General features: G+C 38.3%; 1 protein-coding gene across 1 annotated transcript; it reads right to left on the bottom strand.

Moving 5' to 3' along the window:
• Window positions 1-16,609: 16,609 nt before the first annotated feature.
• On the bottom strand, window positions 16,610-17,205 carry LOC109428566 (uncharacterized). Its single transcript, XM_019704340.3, has one exon. It carries the CDS (start codon window positions 17,106-17,108, stop codon window positions 16,677-16,679), a length of 432 nt encoding a protein of 143 aa, XP_019559885.3. The 5' UTR covers window positions 17,109-17,205; the 3' UTR covers window positions 16,610-16,676.
• Between the last annotated feature and the right edge of the window lie 4,506 nt (window positions 17,206-21,711).

Here is a 21,711-nt window from a genome sequence, read left to right on the forward strand (position 1 = left end):
ATCCACATCACAGTCTTGCTTATAACTGCTAGTTAACTACATCGGCTTTGTGCCATTCCATCGGTAATGTTCTCCAAAGACCAATTCTCGGATACTTTTTCAAAACAACGTATCAACAAGGGATTTGCGTGAATTATACGTCGTTTTGAAAAAGTATCCGAGAACTATTGAACATTTGGAACATTCTAATAATTTCCAATAAAACCGTCACAAAACCAATTGATTCTATGAATCACTAATTCATTATTAGTGACTAATTTATGGGGCATAAATTGTGATCATCACTGTAGAGTGTCCAAATTTGCCTTTGTCGCTTTGTGCTATCTGTACTATTGTCTCTCCTTTCTTATCCAATCTTGCGGCTATCCATTAACTACGTTCACTTATTTTGTATTATCTCAGAAATTCTCCCTCGAAGACTTCTGACCAAACAAAATTATGTTAATTTCTACAGACGGTAGACTATGATCCGGCAATACATTTCTCCCTTCCCACTCTCTCAACGTTTACGTAATTTATGAACGGGCCCTTTATATCTGAGCCACAATAACGGTACGGCTCTTCTACAATTGCAACAGTTCAAAATTTACCGCAAACAATAGACAACAACTGCTTCAATACAGTCCAGTGTACCCCGAACAAAAAGCAAACTTTTACTTTATTCAAAGCAAAGTGCTTTGTTTCAGTTTGCACTTGAATATTTCAAATTTAAAGCGCGAAACGTGAAGAGGAATCTTATGCAAAACGCTTACATGGTGTTTCATTACATTTGACAATTTTGTCAAATTGTCTAATTATTGTCAACACACGGATCTTAAGGGATTACGTGTCGAATATATGGGATCATATTACAATTAACCAATGTCGTGCCTCCTCTCTTTTCATTTCACAGCTGCTAAGAGTTAGATGAAGTCCCAGATTACAAACCACACTGAATACCTAATGCCAGAGGGAATACAATTTTACAGCACCTGAAGGGTAACACTTTTTGGAAAATTTACAACATTTAATGAAAGACTACAACGAAATCAGCAAAGTTTTAAATATATGATCACATTTTCTTAGACGGTGCGATATGGTCCTTTTTCCCCTGGACGCTATTGTTTTGGGTTGAAAACTGCTTTTCAATCAACACTTCTATATTATTGGTTGGGGAGAAACAGACACAAAAAATGTGTGTGTCACGGTCACGGCGCCGAGATTTCGCTGTCATGATCTGTCAAAGCGAGCCTAAGATCAAAACAACGCTTGTAACGGACGAAACTGAGAAAAGAGCGAACTGCTATTAGAATGTATTTCACATTAAAATCAAGCAAGTTTAATTCCGCTTTCTTTAAGGTTATCAACACCACTAGCACGATACGCAATAAAAAGCACTAGATAAGTTTTTGCCTTTCTCGTACACCAAGGTGTACCGAAAGGCTATATGTTCACTCCAAAAACGAAAATTTGATAGAGCTCCCGGAGGGGTCAAGTGTTATATACCAATCGACTCAGCTCGACGAGTTGAGATGATGTCTGTGTGTATGTATGTGTGTGTGTATGTGTGTATGTATGTGTGTATGTGTGTGTGTATGTGTACAAAAAGGTCACCTCATTTTTAGATAGTATATATGAACCGATTTCAACGACCGATGGTTTATTCGATGGGGTATATTGCCCCATTGTTTCCTATTGAAAATGGTTCTGATCGGTCCAGCCGTTCCGGAGTTATGGCCATTTAGGTGTTCCGGACCGGTACCCCAGGAAGGGGGCAGATACGAAAATGCAACAAACCCATGCATGCGACCCATCAAACCACGGCATTTTCGATTGTCTGATGAACGGGAAGTAGGAAAATAGTCTCTGACTATATCTGAACCGGTAGTGTTCCGGAACCGGTTCCGGGTGTCCCGCCGGAAGTGGCCAAATAAGAAAGTGAACATAATCAATGCATGCGACACGTCAAATAGCGGCTTTTTCGATAACCAGTTGAATGGTAAGCAGGAAAATAGTTTCAGACCATGTTTGAACCGGTAGTGTTCCGGAAGCGGTTCCGGATGTCCTGTCGGAAGTGGCCAATTAAAAAAGTGCACCAAACCTAGGCATGCGACACATCAAAAAGCGGCTTTTTCGATAACAAGACGAACCGTAAGCAGGAAAATAGTTTTAGACTATATCTGAACCGGTTGTGCTCCGGAACCGGCTCCGGATGGCCTGCTGGAAGTGGCCAATTAAAAAAGTGTACCAAACCCAGGCATGCGACATATCAAAGAGCGGCTTTTTCGATAACCAGATGAACGGTGAGCAGGAAAATAGTTTCAGACCATGTTTGAATCGGTAGTGTTCCGGAACCGGTTCCGGATGTCCTGCTGCAAGTGGCCAATTAAAAAAGTGTACCAAACCCAGGCATGCGACACATAAAAGAGCGGCTTTTTCGATAACCAGATGAACGGTAAGCAGGAAAATAGTTTCAGACTATATCTGAACCGGCTGTTTTCCGGAACCAGTTCCAGCTGTCCCGCTGGAAGTGGTCAATTAAAAGTGAACCAAAAACATGCATGCGACACATCAAAAGCGGCTTCTTTTGATAACCAGATGAACGGTAAGCAGGAAAATAGTTTCATGCCGTATCTAAACCAGTTGTGTTCCGGAACCGGTTCCAGGTGTCCTGTCGGAAGTGACCAAAAACTAAACCAAACCCATGCATGCGAAACATCAAATCATCAAAAATGTTTCTTAACCAGGTAAACGGGCAGCAAGAAAATAGTCTCTGACCACACTTAAGATTACCGGCAGTGTTGCAGAGTCAGGATTGGATCCATTGCTGGAATTACGCAGGTGAACAAAATCGATGCAAGCGATTAATATGTGTAAAAGAACAAAATCTTGATAAAAATTTAAGCGATCTTGTCAAATTACACCATTTTAGATTCCTGAGGATCAACGTTGTATGGAAAAATTTAAATTTTATAGCACCAATCCCCTTTTGCGTCTAAAATTACTGCGAACAATTTTGAGGCAACTGGTTGAGCCCACGCGCTCTGTAACACGGTTGAAATTTGAATAAGCTTTAATATAGGAAATTTCGCTTGCTTGCACTTTTTTTTTGTCAAATTTTACATGAATAGTTATAAGATTCATGTAAATGATAATAAAATATAGGCTAAAGTGCGCAGAAAAAAAATGCCGAAACGTCTTGATAATGATCGGCATCCAGTGCTAGTGAAGGTGGTCAAGCAGGCAACTGAGAGATTTGATATTTTTCAGCTCGGCCTGTACGTTTAACATAGCGTCGGAATATGAGCCATCAATAAGTTTCCAAATTCAATTATGGCTTTGATAAAATTCTGCTTTTCTGAATAAGGCTGACACAAATTTCGATTTTCTCTTAAGTCCAGAGGGGTCCCCTTGGAAATTTTGGTCGGAATTCAACATTTTGAAGAAGGGCACAAATAAATAAACCAATAAATTTTTCAATTTTAAAGCGAAATTAGAGTCTTCCAGAAGTTTTTTTTTTTTTTTATCAAAACCGATGAGTTAAGCGGTTTTGCTATTTTTTTAAGAATTTTATTAAATAAATACATTTATTATTAATCAACTCCACCCCCATTGACGAGTCAACGAGCACTGTGACAAAAGAAGAAAATGAGATTTATTCCATTATAGAGTATTCTCAGGATTCAGGAACACTTCGGCTTATGGCCGGAAAAAATGTTGAGAACATATTCGACGAGAAAGGCACTATCACCACTAGGTGGATTAATCTGGGTTTTTTTTCTTCTGTTTTGAAAACATTGTGAATAAATCTCAGTAAAACATTTATATCAACTTCAGCCTCTATTCAAGGTTTGTCCGGAGAGGTAAAAGTTACACACCAAACAAAAACTAACGATGCACAATGGTCCAATTTTGAGAAAAGCTGGCAGAAACTCAATTTTTGAACATCTCTTAAAGGGATTTCAGTATATCGATCATCCATCCACAATACCAGTAGCGTTGCACGGTGGGACGAATGGCCAAAAACGTGAACTTTTTTCAGTAGCATCTTTAAATATGGTTTTATCGGCATGGTGTCTTCGGATGAAAATTTTATAAAAATAAGGCGCATCTAATGGCGTATAGCTTTAGTTCGCAACTTTGCCACAGGCGGCACTGTAAAATCCAACTTTTTTGTTTGACGATTTTTCAATATGGTGTCTTCGGCAAAGTTGTAGATATACTCAATACAAATATTTCTTTTTTTACCTTTTTTTTCTGGGATTTTCTGCCGTATGCAGGTTCATCCCGGGAATACAAATATCTTTACCGAAGACACCAACCCTCTATGTCTTAATTGTTTCAAGATACAGACGTATTTTATGAATGACCCCCCAAAAATCGTTTTATTCAGTTTTAGAAAGTTGCAATGTTCTACAAAGTTATGTAAAATGTCAAAATAAACAACTTTGTAGAAGTGAATAGGGTTCTAAAATGGCAATAGGGTTAGTTATGGCTATTTTAGAGTAAAAAATAACCGTTTTCCAAGGCTCAATAACTATCTTGGATGCAAATGAATGCAAATCAAACTCCACTAGGTTCAATATGTATTATTATTAGTTGAATATACTGATGTTTTCGGCTGTATCATCGAGTATCCTTAGCAGTGGTTCTTAATCTTACTAGAGCCTATTTTTGACGCTAAAACAATAATATCAGTTTTGTATGTCATTTAGAACCCTATTATCTTGTGCGAAGTGAGAAATATTAACTATTCGCATGATTGTTTGCATTATTGCGCCTACAAAAATTATTTATTATCCAATTACTATCATATAAATTTGCAAACACTGCATAGAAGTGAGCTAAACCAGTCGGTCATATGTATCCAAGTGATCTCACCAGCAAGCAATCATACATATTATTTTTTAACACGTATAGTAACCGAACAAGCAGAAAGTCAACTCATATTAGATCACGACGTTCCTAAGGTCGATTAACCATTACTAATTTTCTAATTCACTTAAAGGCGTCAACGGGCATGAGATTTTTCGATCGCTGTTTGAATGATATAAATAAATTTTGCGTGAATGCAAATAAGCAGGGATGGGAGCACTCACTTTCAAAGAGTTACACTCACTTGGTGTTTTCTCAGCTCAAAAGCGTGCGATCAAGAAACGATGTATGGACGACTTTTGCTTTGTGGTTTTGTCTAAAAGTTTGCCGAATAGAGTAAGGGTCGCACACGCATACTAAAGTCGTGACAGAGCTTTGAAAGCAACGAGGTGAGTGTAATTTACAGTCACCTCGTGGAGAGTTGCCTTCTCAGCTCCCTGACGACTTCGGTGTGCGTTTGCGACCCCTACTCTATTCGGCGAACTTTTAGACAAAACCACAAGGCAAAAGTCGTCCATACACCGTTTCTTGATCGCACGCTTTTGAGCTGAGAAAACACCAAGTGAGTGTAACTCTTTGAAAGTGAGTGTTCCCATCCTTGCAAATAAGCTTTTGTAAACAATTCTAGTTATCAAACAAGTTGTGGATATGCACAAGATCTTTGATGTAGAGTAAAGGTTTCTCTAACCAAAAATCATTAAAGTTGTTTTTGATATGTGTTGAAATATTAGAACTAATGTAGAGAAGCTGTTTCACCCTTTTACTGGCTCAATAGAGAGTTACTCGTGCCATGTGTTTATTGAGCTTCCCGTTAATGTTGTTTCCGATAACTGAATGTGCTCCTTTTCATTTCCAGAAATCAATTTGTAGTTGGGAAAATGGATATCAATGCTAATGCAGATGATTTCAGGTTTTCTAGACTTGCTGTTTGTTCGGTTACTATAGTGCTAAAAAAGAATATGTACATTTCTGGCGTTCGATTTGAATAGGTCGTATGTTGACTGTGATTCATATGCAGATTCGACCTATTCAAATCGAACACCAGATTTACATTCATGATTTGAACACCCGAATAAAATTTGCTTGCTGGTAAGATCACTTGGATACCGACTGGTTTAGCTCACTTCTATGCAGTGTTTGTAAAATAATATGATAGTAATTCGATAATAATTGATTTTTGTAGGCACAATAATGCATACATTTATGCGAATCTATATAAATAAAAATGGAATGGTGTTTGTATGTCACGAATAGGCTCGGGATCAGGTCAACGGATCTACACCATTCTTTCAGTGGTTCATTCGTGCAGAGCTCCGACGTGTTCGTACGAAAAAATAATTGGGAAAATCGACCGGGAACGCATCGAAACGAGAATTCCATTTTGCGGGGCATTCTTCAACAGCGCTGCATGTCAAAAAACACAGTAGGCAGGCAGAACGACGCGACGCTTGCCGGGACAGCTAGTAGTTAATATTTATCACTTCACAGAAGATAATGGGGTTCTAAATGACATACAAAAAACTGATATTATTGTTTTTGCGTCAAAAATAGGCTCTAGTAAGATTAAGAACCCCTGCTAAGGATACTCGAGGATACAGCCGAAAACATCAGTATATTCAACTAATAATAATACATATTGAACCTAGTGGAGTTTGATTTGCATTCATTTGCATCCAAGATAGTTATTGAGCCTTGGAAAACGGCTATTTTTTACTCAAAAATAGCCATAACTAACCCTATTGCCATTCTAGAACCATATTCACTTCTACAAAGTTGTTTATTTTGAAATTTTACATAATTTTGTAGAACATTGTAACTTTCTAAAACTGCGCGTTTTCGAAATATGTGAATAAAACGATTTTTGGGGGGTCATTCATAAAATACATCTGTATCTTGAAATAATTAAGAGATAGAAGGTTGGTGTCTTCGGCAAAGATATTTGTATTGAGTATATCTACAACTTTGCTGAAGACACCATATTGAAAAATCGTCAAACAAAAAGTTGGATTTTACAGTGCCGCCTGTGGTACAGTTGCGAACTAAAACTAAACGCCATTAGACGCGCCTTATTTTTATAAAATTTTCATCCGGCCATTCGTCCCACCGTGCGTTGACTGTCTTTTAAATAAATTGGATGCCATGATTTTGTATCTTTTTATAGCGCTAAAAAGCTGCTGATGGAAAAATTGCTGATTTTTTTATAAAGAATACAAGCAAGTTCAACCACTACAAAAGTCTAATAATATAAGTAATCCTATGGCTTCCAGAAGTTTATTCGTAATTACTTGTATGTATTAGGCATCTGTAATGGAAAAAGAGATTAAAATAACATTTTTGGCTGCAAAATTAACATTACATATTATTAGTACAAGAACTTCAAATCGCTCCCAGCTACTCCCCGCGCAGATATTCGGTTCAAACGCTCGTCTAAGTATGCAGACTTGATAAAAGACAATTGCAGCTGCCAAGAGCTGCCAAAACATTAGTGCCATAATGATATGTGTATAGCCAAATTGTATGAAAAACAGCAATTTTGTTTGGAATTCGAAGAATTCGACAAATAATGAAAATGCCATTATTATGAAATTGAGAGCTCAATAATGTATCAGTATATTCATTTAGGCTAAAACTGGCAGACTACTATGATTAGGCATTTTTTGCCACGTATTTTCAAATCTGGACCACTGTGCAATGTGCATGTCGGCTGTCTTAATGATTGTTGACACACTGTAGTTTTCTTGCAGTTCAGTGTAGTTTTGTTTTGTATTTCGTGTGTAGTATTGACGGTTTCCCCCCTTATCGAACGCGACGATTTGAATCCGTCGCGAATGAAACCGTCGCCAGAGTCGTCGCAGCCAATCAGCAGGCGAGAGTTTGACGTTTCTACGATCTCACTAACACAAACAGCAGCAGAGGTTGTGCTGGATTCGTTGCGATGATTCGGAAATGCCGACTGGAAGTTGACATCGCGTTTTGTTATGAAAGCAACTTACAATATCGTGCATTTAGTTCAATACTGGACTGCGCACTCATTCTTCATAAGTGCGAAAACGTTAATAAAAGTGCGCGATGGCATCCAATCCAGTTGATGTCTTCGGCGCACTATTTCTTTGATTTATGCTGAATAGGGTAACCAATATAATTTGGACCCCCATATATTTTGGACCCCCTGTGTCCTTTGATCACAACTTACACAGGTTTAATGATGAGATGACGGAAATTTTTATAATCATTCGCTAAATAAGATCGCTCTGCACGGGCAGCAATCATTTCCTCACTGGAAATATCCTTATTTGCCTTGAAATTATTTTTTGCCAATCTCGTCATCCGAGCGAGTGTCGCATCATGTTTACAAAAAGAGATTGCGGTGCTGAGGAAACTTGCAGATGTAAACAAAAACGTTTATCATTCTAGCGCATTAAATTCGCAAAGTTCGTCTAATCAGCCTTTGTCAATCAAGTAATTAGGATGTGATCCAGCATATTCAAGCGGCAAATTCTTCCAAAATAGTTTCAAACGAGTTTAAACACCGGGTGTCCAAAATATATACTGAAGAGGGTCCAAAATATATTGGGGTGTCCAAAACAGTGAAAACTGATGATTCAAAAATCAGATATTTTCATCAAATTTTAAGCCAGAAATGATCTTGTGGGTATTTTTAACGGACAGTAGAGACTTTCACGAACATACTAACATCATCATTATGTGTAAATACTCTCTGAATCTGTTTGATTTTGAATTAAATTCAAACCAATATCCTCTAGGGGTCCAAAATTCAACCGTTACCCTAAGTGCTCTGAACACACCGAGTTGATTTGTTGCAATCGCGCACTTTTATTTACGTTTTCGCACTCTTGAAAACTCGTGCGATAGTCCAGTGGTGAATTAAATGCGATGTATCTAGAAGACCCTGGTTGACATTAGAGACTGTTTTTCATATCTAAAAACGGTTTTTGGTGTCTTTTAACCTTTACAGCACGGGATCCCACCCAGTGGTCCGCAGTCCCCTGGGGGGGCGTGAAGCCAGTCCAGGGGGGGGGGGGGGGCGCGGTGTTACCAAAAAATGTGAAATTTTTATTTTATTTTGTGAAATTTCTGGAGACTAAAAACATTTTGGAACTCGGAAATCTAAATATTTATTGAGAAGTTTTTAGGGTTAACCACTAATAAACTCCCAACCGCCACCCCCAAGAGCCACAATTTGTAGGAACAAATTTTCAATATAAAACGCTTTAAGAAGAAAAATTTTTCGGCTGCGCTGCTATTTTTAAGCTACGACTCACATTAAATGTACATTGAATAATGTTTACATAATGAGAGTGTCAAATAGATAAAAAGTGCCATTTAACGTCAAAAATCTCCTCCATAGTAAATTTCTAGCTACGTCACTGTACCCAAATAACTCGGTTTTGTTTATTTGACTCAAATTTTTGTAAAAATTTTCATTGGGCCCCAGATGTTTCGACAATTCTTAAAGGGGGTCGCAACCTCTAAAAGGTTGGGAACCCCTGATTCCCAGTATCAGGTGTCAACATCAAAAGTTGAAAAAGCTGTAACTTTGTCAAATTTATTCCGATTATGATGAAAATTTTACAGAAAATCACAAATAAGTTGAATTTTTAGCATATGCTATGGAACCACAAAAGTTCACCGTTGCTCTGGATTTAGGCCGGAAAACCTGGGGTACCGAAGGTATCAAAACAGGGACTTTTTGAGAAAAACATGCGAAAACATGTTGAAATTCATAACAAATCAATTAATTTTAAATCCTTATTCCAGCACACCTGTTTTTGTATTGCTCTGACTGAGCACCCAAAGGAGACACTTTCCGAATTTCACGGAATCACATCGTTCGACGGCTCAAAATTCATGATTTTTCATCTAGTTGTCAAGAGGCATAGCGCCGATGACTGGATATTAATCTGGCCACTTCCGGCTACTCCGGAACCAGTTCCGGTGGGGACCCAAAGATGACACTTTCTGAATTTCACGGAATAACATTGTTCGACGACTCAAATTTCATATTTTTTATTTAGAAACCAATATGCATAGCGCCGATGATTATACATTGCATCATCTGGATGTTGTAACCCGACAGCCTTGCAAGTTTCCCATTTACAAGTAAAAATGGTTTAAGCGCCACTCCCGAGGGAGACCTTTTACCGAGATGATTGAGTTACCGGTCCTTATTGAGACCCTTCAGGGTTGTTTTCAAGTTCAAGTTTTTCCCAAATTAATAGGCGAGAAACGAGCTGGCTGATCAGGAAAACGAAATGCCTCACGATCGAAGTCGTGCAAATAAAGTAATTGATGTAGGTAAAATTGATTTCCACCGCCATTCTGTTTTTGGTATGCGGAGTGGAGCAAATGAACCCATGAACTCTTATGCGATTTCCCTCAACTTGAGTGATCTATGTACAGGGGGTAATTCAATGCACTAGTTCAGATTCTATACAACTCTATTTAATAATTCATTTTATAATTCAAATATTCGTGGTACCGCCACAATGTCAAAAGGCATAGTGGCGATGGCCGATAATGGCACTGGTCACTTTCGGATGTTCCGGAACCGGTTCCGGTAGAGACCCAAATGGGACACTTGAGTTTCATGGAATAACTTCGTTCGACGGCTCAAATTTCAGTTTTCTTTAAATTTAGAAGCCAATAGTCATAGCGCCAATAATCATAAATGGTTCTGGCCACTTTCGAATGTTTCTGAACCGATTCTGGTAGGGAATTTCACATTCGGAATTTCACAAAACCACATCTTTGACGGCTCAAAATTCATAATTTTGCATCTCAATGTCATTAGATATAGTGCCTGTTGGCGCGGTATCTACTGATGGTTACCCTATACAAGCGACAGAAGGAAAAGCAATAGGTGATTTGCAGAAGCTTTCGAGCAATTGAATTGTTCGTCCGAAAGTTATACTTGTTTAGCAGATAAATTCAGTTAATCTAGAAGATTTGAACCGTAAATAGTGTGCGGAGAGAAGCACCGTGAATTGTAAGAAAATATATAGACAAATAATTTGAATTATTACTAAATAAACCTATTTATAGTGAAAGCTGATCCTCATATACGCAGTGTTTGATCTGCTCTAAAAAGCTGTGCTACGATTAAATCGCCACCACCACAACAGTGCCGATGGCAAAAAATGGATCTGGCGACTTCCAGATATTCCGCAACCGATTCCGGTAGGGACCCAAAGAGGACACTTTCAGAATTTTACGTAACCCCCTCGTTCCATGATTCAAAATTCACTCTCGGCTTTTCGGACCCGTATGAAGTTGATCACTAATATTAACTTTTTTTCCCGATCAGCCTAGATAATTGTGAAGTGTCGGTAGCGGTTGATTCAGCTGGCTAAGAATAGCACTACGGACCGCCTGTTCCAGTGGTAAGAATCCACTAATCAGGTGACCCCTAATCCAAGGTGTTGTGCGGCTTTATCCTTACCATGCCTAGGAATGAATTGTTAGGGGGGTCTTTTAAAAACCTAATCGTAAACGGAGCCTGTGGAGTACCAGGGCACCCTCCACAGTATTTTGCCCTTACTGCGCTAACCGGAGCAATAGCGCGGTGGACCTTGTGTTTCTCCGAGACAATCAGCTGCCCTTCTTCAATCTTATACTTGAGGCTGAATAAGAGCGGGATTATGAAGATGCCATTGCACACTGGGCCATGAGCGGGATCTAGCAAGTAAAAACCTCTAGCGTTTTGGGAGTACATTTTTTTGAGTTAGTGTCTTCTGAGACTTGTATTAATTTTACCTGTACTTTTATGTGGTGAAGAAAATTAGTTGGTAATTTTGCCGCATAGGTGGCGCTGCGATACTAACTTTTTTGTCTTATGTCCTAGAGGTTTCCCGTCTTCTGCAAAGTTGTAGAGCGTGCAAAAATAAGTAAAGTCGTCAAAGACACCAAAATTGAGTGACTTCAAATAAAAAAGTTATATTAAAAATAGTAAAATTTACGTGAAAATCACGTTTTTATGACTATTTTGAATGTTTATCGAAAATTTATCAATTTTAACACTTCACACGTGTTAATCAAAGTAGCCTGTGTCTGATGATACCAACTTTACAATTTTTCGGGACGTTTAAAATGTTTTTTTGGACAAAATAGTAAAAATTACTATGATTTTTACTAGCAGTTTTTTTCAAAAAGCTGCAAATTTCGACTTTATTTGATGCTTGCTTCAAAATATACCACTCAAGATCTATTAAATATGAAAGTTTGCCGGAGGTATAATTTGGTGTTTTTGAGATATCTTGTTTTAAAATACATATTGATGTTTTTATACCAAAATTATTTTGAAAGAGATGCAATCCTTCATTCCGGAGTTGTCCTGCCATTAGATTCTCACGGATCACTTTTAAATAAAAAGTTTTATGTTTACCCAACGCCTTAATTACTTGAAATTGACGTTTTGTGTTCAATTGTCTTGCGCATCAATCGACAATGCACATATAAGTATTGGTCTATTGAAAGAAAAAAATATACATAATGCTTTTTGATCCTGTGTGAGCGACTTACGTTAGTGCAAAGTTCCGGTATAGCAATCCGTGGAATCAATAATGATTTTCAGTTAACTCAACGTACATATGTTTAGATGGATATTGATGAAATTATAAAAAAAACTTAGCTCATCAATGCCGTGTCATCAATTGGCACTGTGACTTAGTAAGTAAAGCACTTGTATAAGAGTCGTGAATTTAAATCTCATCTTGAGCTGAAGATTGTTTTATAATATAACCATTAATTTATTCATTCATTTGAGTTAACTGAAAATCATTATTGACCACACGGATTGGTATAACGAAACTTCGCACTTGCGTGACTCGCTCACACAGGGCCAAAAACCATTATAATTTATTTCTTTCAATAGACCAATAAATATATGAGCACTGTTGATTCCACAAATTGATATGAATTGAAATGTACTCCCAAATGTACACCAAACAATTGAACACAAAACGTCATTTTTGGCGTTGGGTCAACATAAAACTCTTAATTGAAAAGTGATTCGTGAGTATCCTAGGATTAAAAAGCCTAGGATTAAAAATCTCATTAATACAGACAAAAAAAAAACTCTGGAATAAAGAATTGCTTCTCTTTCAAAATAATTTAGATTTAAAAACATCAATATTTAAAAACAAGATATCTCAGAAGCACCAAATTATACCTCCGGCAAACTTTCAGATTTAATAGATCTTGAGCGGTATATTTTGAAGCAAGCATCAAATTTAGCCGAAATATGCAGCTTTTTGAAAAAAAAACTGCTAAAAATCATAGTAATTTTTACTAGTATGCCCAAAAAACCATGTAAAGGTCCAAAAATTGTAAAGTTGGTATCATCAGACACAGGCTACTTTGATTGACACGTGTAAAGTGTTAAAATTGATAAATTTGCGATAAACATTCAAAACAGTCATGAAAACGTGATTTTCGCGGAAATTTTACTATTTTTAATATAACTTTTTTATTTGAAGTCACACAACTTTGGTGTCTTCGACGACTTCACCTATTTTTGCACGCTCTACAACTTTGCAGAAGACGGGAAACCTCTAGGACGTAAGACAAAAAAGTTAGTATCGCAGCGCCACCTATGCGGCAAAATTACCAACTAATTTTCTTCACCACATAAAAGTACAGGTAAAATTAATACAAGTCTCAGAAGACACTAACTCAAAAAAAATGTACTCCCAAAACGCTAGAGGTTTTTACTTGCTAGATCCCGCTCGTGGCCCAGTGTGCATTGATTAGTTCGTGTATTCTGTGCATCTTCGCATTTGGCGCATTCAAATCTATACCGATCTGGCTTTATTGTTGCTGTTCTTTTTTGTGCTGTGATTGTTAAGAGTTTAATCTTGCCTAGTTTGGGTAGTGGCTCAGATCAATCTTCAGCACAAAAGAACAGCAACGATCAATATTTGCAGACTTATGCAAAATGGTACAGCCCAAGTGGCCTTGGCCCAAGAACCTTACTTTCGTTAGGGGAATTTCTATCTAGGCAACCTTGTGAACCTGGTGTTTGCCACTTTCAGTAAACATGAAATGGCAAACTCGCGTGTCATGCCTCGAGCCTGAGTGCTTGTCGACAACGCAATAGTTGCTACACTCATCTCTGAACTAACCACCAGAGGTGTATGTGCTATCACAATTGATGTATCTGTTGGAAACCTCAACAGGAAATACGTCTATTGTTCGATGTATTTTCCGCATGATGATCCATTCCCTATGGATGCTTTCAAGCAAGTCATTGCATACTGTACCTCAAAAGGCCTTCCGCTAATTGTCGGCAGTGATGCTAATGCTCACCATATCATCTGTGGCAGCTCAGAAATCAATTTGAGAGGCTTCAGTTTGATGGAGTACTTGAGTAGTAAAGATCTTGCATTACTTAACATGGGCAATCCCCCATCCTTCATGGTATCTTCTAGAGAGGAGGTGTTAGATATAAGGCTTTGCTCTAGTAAAATTAGTCACAAGCTGACAAATTGGCATGTGTGAGCTGAAGTATCTTTATCTGACCATCCCTACATTTTGTTTGAACATGTGAATGTTACTTCGCAAACTTTGCGTTTCAGGAACCCCCTTTCAACCAACTGGGATCTCTTAACCGATTTGGTTGCGGCCAAATGTCATGGATACTCACCATCCATTGACACTCCAAGTGGTTTAGATGATGCCATTGATACTACAACGGCCTTCATTAAGGAAGCTTTCGAAAACGCTTGCCATCTGCGGTCTGGGAAGATCACAAGAGGAACCCCTTGGTGGAACTTTGATCTGGCGAAGCTCAGGAAACAATGTTGAAAGAGTTGGAACAGACGACGTTCGGCTGGGTCAGAGGCTTTCAGGTCGGCTCTCAAGGCCTACAGGAAAGCTCTCCGGTGTGCTGAACGATCCGGCTGGAAAAACCTTTGCACAAATGTTTCCAGTTAAAGTGAAGTTAGTCCGTTAAACAAAATCCTGGCGAAATCTAAGGATTTCCGAGTGAACGATCTTCGTTTGCCAAATGACGATCTGACTTGCTCCGATGAGGAAGTTCTGGAATGCTTATTCAGCACACACTTCCCTGGATATGTGGATATTACATCTTCGGATGAACCCGATGTTATGATTCCCTGGCTTCGGCTCGGAATATTGTAACTATAGAATCGATTGAATGGGCACAAAATAGCTTTGCTCCTTTCAAAACTTCTGGGGCAGATGGGATTTATCCTATATTGCTCCAGAAGAGATTTGATTATTTCAAACATGTTTTGAAAAAAACTACTTGTTTGCAGTTTTGCTACAGGGTATATTCCCAAATCCTGGCGGGATGTTACTGTGAAGTTTATTCCGAAAGTGGGTCGTGCGTCATATGGAGAAGCAAAGAGTTTCAGACCTATCAGTTTGACCTCTTTTCTTCTGAAATGCTTAGAACGCATTGTGGACCATCACATCCGTGATGTTCATCTGGCCAATGTTCCTCTTCATGTGAATCAACATGCTTACCAATCTGGGAAGTCCACTGTGACTCTTTTACACAAAGTTTTTTACGATATCAAGAAGGCATTCGCTGAAAAGCAATCTTGTTTGGGTGTTTTCTTGGATATCGTGATTGCCTTTGACAACGTGCCTTTCGATGCCATTTTAGAAGTCGCATGGAGTCATGATATATCTCCAGTGATTTCCAATTGGATTCACCAAATGCTCAAAAACCGGCATCTCTTCTTGGCATTTCGTCAAGCGGCGATTAGGAAATTGGATGTTTGTGGATGCCCCCAAGGGGGAGTCTCATCACCACTTTTGTGGAATCTCGTAACAGATATTCTATTGAGGCAACTCAATAATAGCGGTTTTCTTACTTATGGATTTGCCGATGACTGCCTAACATTAGTCCTGTTCAACGACGTAGGTTGAACTTGCTCGAAGTTGCTGCATCTCGCTCTTACCCGTTCATTGATAAATGGGTAAGAGCAAGATGCAGCCACTTCGAGCAAAATATAGAAAATTTTTATTTCCAAACTTATTTTAAACAAAATTGCGCTAACAATACTCCCCGATCCTTTCCGGAATTTAATTAAGCATCTTATTGGAATTACTAGAAATTCCTCTGATAATAATCTCTCATGGAACGATTTTTTCAACAATTCCTTCATAAATCCTTTCAGGAATTCATCCGGGAATCTCTTCGAGAATTTTTTCTCAGATAGTTCTTATTCTATCTTTAAATAGTATTTACGCAAAAAATCTCTGCAATCTCTGATTTTTTTTATGGTAAGGTGGTTAATTCTCCGTCCAATGAAATGGGGCAAAAGGCGTGGGTATTATGATTGCTTGCCTAATTTGATGCTGTTTGATCAAAACTTTGAGTAACTGTGTTGTTATTTTCTCCATTTCACGCAATTTCAACAACACAGTTACCCAAAGTTTTGCTCAAACAGCATCAAATTAGGCAAGGAGTCATAATACCCACGCTTTCTGCACCATTTCAGAAACGGAAAATCCACCTTCTCATCATTCAAAAGTTTAGCTTATTACTACACAGAACTACACCGAACGTACCCCATAGAGATGTCTTCAGGGGGATTTTTTTGTAACTTTTTTCATGAAATTATGATACTTTGATAATAAAACACCGTTTAATGTACGTCTATCATTATAACCTCTGACAGGAAATTTAACAAAGTATCGCAATGCGTTAACCAGTATTAGCTGGGGAATTGAAACTGACTTTCGGATTATTCGAAATACCACGAAATGCTTTCAACACTTTATTGAAAACTTCGAGCTTAAATTTGTACGCGTACGTACGTGAACTGTCACTTTCACTCGCTGGCTATGTTCGACACTCCAAGAGCTCTTGCCACCTGAACATAGAGATTATACCGCCTACGTGCTAGATCACAGCCCGGAGGCTCCAAGCCACCGTTGATCGCCTTGGTTGTCAGTCCGAAGTTGTTCCTCGCAGGTCCTCCACCGGGACGAACTTTCGCCTCCCAGAACCAAACCGAAACGCGCATCGACATTTCCTCACTGTTGGACACTATGTCGGGGTCTTGCAGAAGTCGGTCATTGCCGAAGATCGCCCTCGAAGCATCCCGATAGTTGTAGTCATGGGTCAACTGGATGTAGCCGCGACCGTAATAAGGTGCATAGCTCTGGGATGCTCCATTGATCTCTCTACGATGCTGGAACCCGCCGCTCTCGTGGATCAGCTGTGCCAGGAACATGGCCGCTTCGTTGACACTGTCACTCATTCTGTTGATCTGATCGACAATAACGTTGGCAACACCTACACTGACGGAGCCGTAGCCGCAGGTGGACAAGGCCCTGTCAGCGTTACCAGATCTACGGAAATTTCCGTAGATCTACGGAATTGCGCTTATTTTACGGAACTACGGATCCGTAGAATAAATCTACAGAAAACCCGGTTTTTATACGGAAACCTACGGAAAGCTACGGGAAATCTACGGATTTTCAACCTGAATCTACGGAATAAAAGTTCCGAAATTCTCCCCCCCGCTCATCAATTTTCATCTACGGAAGCACTTGTGAAAAAATCTGACATCACTGGGCCCTGTTCAGTTGTCCCGTCGTCACCATGATGGATGGGTATTTCTTCTGTAACTGCAGACTGCTGGCTGCTAAATTTATAGTTTGCAGCGCCCGTCGTCGAAAACTAGAGCTAACTGATCTTCAGTTGTTACTAACATGTAGCTTCTATGTAGGTAACGATAAGTGCATCTCTCACTATCTTACGCGAGGAATATGAATATTGTCTTTACATGAAAGACGTGATTTGCTTTATGTTTATTGAATTAGCATTAGTAAGCGTACAGTAGTGACCAAAAGTATATAATCTCGAATGTTTTCGGAAGGTTAAGGGTGTAACCTGATTGGGCATTCAAACCAGGACTCGATTCAGGGCACGCTCTATGCCTTCCCAACAATACTGTCATGCAAGAAACAAATACCTAATGAGCGTTTGAAGTTTTCAATCTTCATTAAATAACATCGCCACGAAAGCAATTTCTACCGGTCAATGAATTATGAACATTACTGCCCGTCCACGCAGATTCGCGCTTATCGCTAGTTGTTTATGTACTGTTGTCGTCTCTCCTTTCTTATATGTATACTTAGTAAACAAAGACGCTTAAGGCGACCGGCCGGCTCTAACAGAATTGCATCGATTTCCGAGCAGAAGAAAATAACACGTGAATAACATATCAAGGTATTTATCCTAAATACTACCATACCTTGATATGCCCTTCATTAGGTGGTAATAAGAGGCAAAATAACAAAAATGAATACCAAAATTTTGTATAAATAACACCTAGAAAATAACAAGTCTTGTTATTTCAATAATGAATGCATACATAAAATTTCAATTGCTGTATTTGTTATTCCAAAGTTAATGAATAACAAACTAATAACAATTCTTGTTGTTAAATGTTTCATATGTTCGATGACTTCATGATGTAATAGCAAATCATGTTCTTCGGTTATTTTCACTGCTAAACTAACAAATACTACACCAATACCAAACTCTGCTCAAATACCTCCAACTGATATTGTGATGTTCTCATAACATATCGTACAATAACGCAGCAATAACAATTTTAGGTATTAGAGCACATGTTGCTCTTCGCATGGTATTTGTAAGGTATGTCCTTCTGCTCGGGTTCGGACACAAACGAATACAGCAGAAAGCGGCTATGCGCGATGAATCACCTCAGCATGCTTAATACGTAGGGGAACAGAGCCCAAAATGCCAAGATGGGGTAAAATGGCCCAACTCATAAAATCATTCCTGAATGGGACTTGATCATTGCTATAGGTGAATGGTGTCAAGATATGTTTGCAGTGAACATTCTTCTAGAAGCTAGGCCGCCAAACCCACGGAAAATCTTTTGATTTCCCAATGAAAATTGGCAACTTCCGGTTTTTCGTGCTTGCAATTAAGGTTTTCGAGTGATTTTATTACCAGCCAAGTGTTTCCAAGTAGATTGAGGCACCCATGGTAGCGCATGGTTGTTGATGTCTACGCTATCCATGTTAGGGGTCATTCAAATATGACGACCATCGTTTAGCGGGGAAGGGGGTGACATTCCTTGTGTTGAGTATACGAAAAAAAACGTGACAGAGGGGTGAAAGTGAGTCGAAAATGCCAGAAAACTGATGGACGTAATTTTTGAATGTTTTCATGAAATGGCATCTTACCCCATGGCAGATGGCCTTTTGCACCACTTCCGTTTTACGAACCAGTTTTTGAAATCGCTAAAAATCGATGAAAAGGCAATAATTTAGTGAATATTTTTGCTGAAGCATCGAGCCAATATTGTCTAGTTGCTGTTACCGCTTTGAAAGCCTAGCATATGAGGCTATATATCATTGAAAACGATGAAAGTTTGAAAAATGGCATATTGCCCCATTTTCCCCTACATAGCTTAATAGCCAGTAGCCATCGGTATCACGAGCAAAACGGAAACTGTTTGCATTCAAATCAAAGTTGGTACGCCGTATCAGTTTACGCGTAGGTATTTCAAGTTCAAAGCACGGTTCAGAGGGGGGGGGGGGTGCGTAGGCAAAACGTCTTGAAGCAATTTCATTATATACGTTTATGTATAAGAATATTTCTGCAAAATGCAAACAAACTGAATCTTCAATTAAGTCAGTGGACCAGTGGCTAGGAATTTAGGGGCCCGGTGCGGAACCATGAAAATTACAGATGTACACATATAGTACAATGATAAATTCATACATTTAACTCACGAATGATCGCGCTGTTGTATTTTGTACAAAACGTTGAAAAAATCTCGACTTTTGTACTCAGCATTAGCGTGATGCTGAAAGTATACTATACTGGTCAACAGGTACAGTTACTGACTGACAGAATTTGAAAAATGAAATATTTTCTGTACTCCTTTACGATTTCCTTCGGGGATTTCTGCAAAGATATATCCCGAAGATCTCAATGAGTGTAAGATTTTTTTCTAAGAATTAAATATGTCGCTTTTAATTTTTTAATTTATTCAAGAATTGCACCAAGTAATCCTTCTAGGAATTAGGTAGAGATTAGTTTACCTTTTTTAAATAAAAATCTTTCTTGAAAAAAAAATTGTCTGCAAGAGTCTTTTAAGTTGTTAATGCATAGATATCACAAAGTATTTCTCTAAGCACTCTTTCAGGAACTTTTACAATTTTGGCAACGAGGATGTTTTCAAAAGTACTTCAGATTCTGACACAGGCTTCATCGAGTGTTTCTCGAAACATTTGTTCAGGAAGCCCACCAAGTCATGCATAGAACTTTCAAGAAATTCCAGAAAAAAATACTACAAAAATTCTTAACTGATTCTTTTATAACCAGATATTTTTTCAAGAAATATCGAAATTCCGCCAGAAGAAGTCTTTCTAAAATTTCTTCAAACACTCATTCATGGTTTCTTCCAGGAGATGCCCCAAATATTTCTACTGTAGAAGTTCTGTAGGAATTCTTTAAAAAAATCCTTCGGTAATTCCTCCAACGAATTCTTCAATATCTATCAATTTTAGGATTTGTTAAGGAATTTTCGCTAGTATTGCTCGTTTTAAAAATTCTGTTGCGATTTTCGATATTTTATCAATTTTTTTTTCGAGAAACCTAAATTTTCCATCAAGCATCTCAGTCAGAATTTCACCAGGATTTATTAATGATTCTTCCTAAGACTGTTTTGCCACATTCTTCAGGAATTCTTTAAGAATGCCTAGAGGCTTCCTTTAAGTGATTAATGCATGGCTACGATCTCATAGAGAACATCCATCGGGACTTCTTCAGGAATCGCTTCAAGAATTCCTACGGGAATTTTTCCAGAGATATCTTAAATATTTCTTCAAAAAAATCTCTTGAAAATTAGCAATATATTCTTCCAGAATTCCTTTAAGGATCTTGTTAGAAACTCCTGCAAAGATTCCATCAATCGGATAGAGCATTCATTATTTAGTTTATTTAATAATTTCTCCAAAGATTCTACCGGGGATAACTTTTGGGATTTTTCCAGCGATCTCTTTAGGAATTCTTCCAAGTTCAAATCCCACCTGAGCTGTGGATTTTTTGCGGAAATTCACTAACAATTTATCCATCTTTTTCATGTATATACAGTGCATCAAACAATTGTCCGTACAACAATTTTTTGGTCAAAATAATTTTTCATTCAAATGTTCATAACTTTTTTATACGTCAATCAAAAACGCTGAAATTTTGACCAATCATGAACCATTGGTAAAATTTTGAGCGAGATCAAATAAGTTTTCTGAACTTTTAGTAAAACTTATAAGATTTTTGAGCACATTTTTAAAACATTATATCTCAAAATGTACTCGATGAAACTTTTTCATTTTTTTGTGTTAGCTTCTGCACTCGATGTTGAAGCATGCAGACTTCATCTGGTTCCTTCGATGGGGGAGTACTTTTTGGTGCGGGTGGTGGCTTCACGACGGATTCTTTAACGGCGCTCAAAGATTTTCCCCAGAACTGCAGCAGCTTACCATGCTTTTTCATCACAAGCCCATCTAGCTCCTTAATTTTGTCACGAACTTTTCCTTCGAGAACCTCGATGTCCTTTTCCTTCCATTCATTCCAAAATGAAACGGCATCAGCCTGGCACTGCTGCTTTATTTATCCGGGAAAGCCTTCACAAAAGCGCTGTATAGCGAATGAAATAATTCTCCTCGATCCATCGTAGTACCGTTTGTCAATGATTTTTAGAACGAATTCAACGATGTCGACTGATCACACACTCAACAACACTTTCACTTTGAATGAATGAGCTTCAAATGTCATTTACAAGGCAAAACAAAAACAATATAGTAATGGGCGGTTGT

The sequence above is a fragment of the Aedes albopictus genome, chromosome 1 (assembly GCF_035046485.1).
Source record: "Aedes albopictus strain Foshan chromosome 1, AalbF5, whole genome shotgun sequence".
In the NCBI taxonomy this organism is placed as follows: domain Eukaryota; kingdom Metazoa; phylum Arthropoda; class Insecta; order Diptera; family Culicidae; genus Aedes; species Aedes albopictus.

Coding starts and splice junctions, on each gene's coding strand:
- LOC109428566 (XM_019704340.3), bottom strand. CDS start 17,108: ATGAGTGACAGTGTCAACGAAGCGGCCATGTTCCTGGCACAGCTGATC.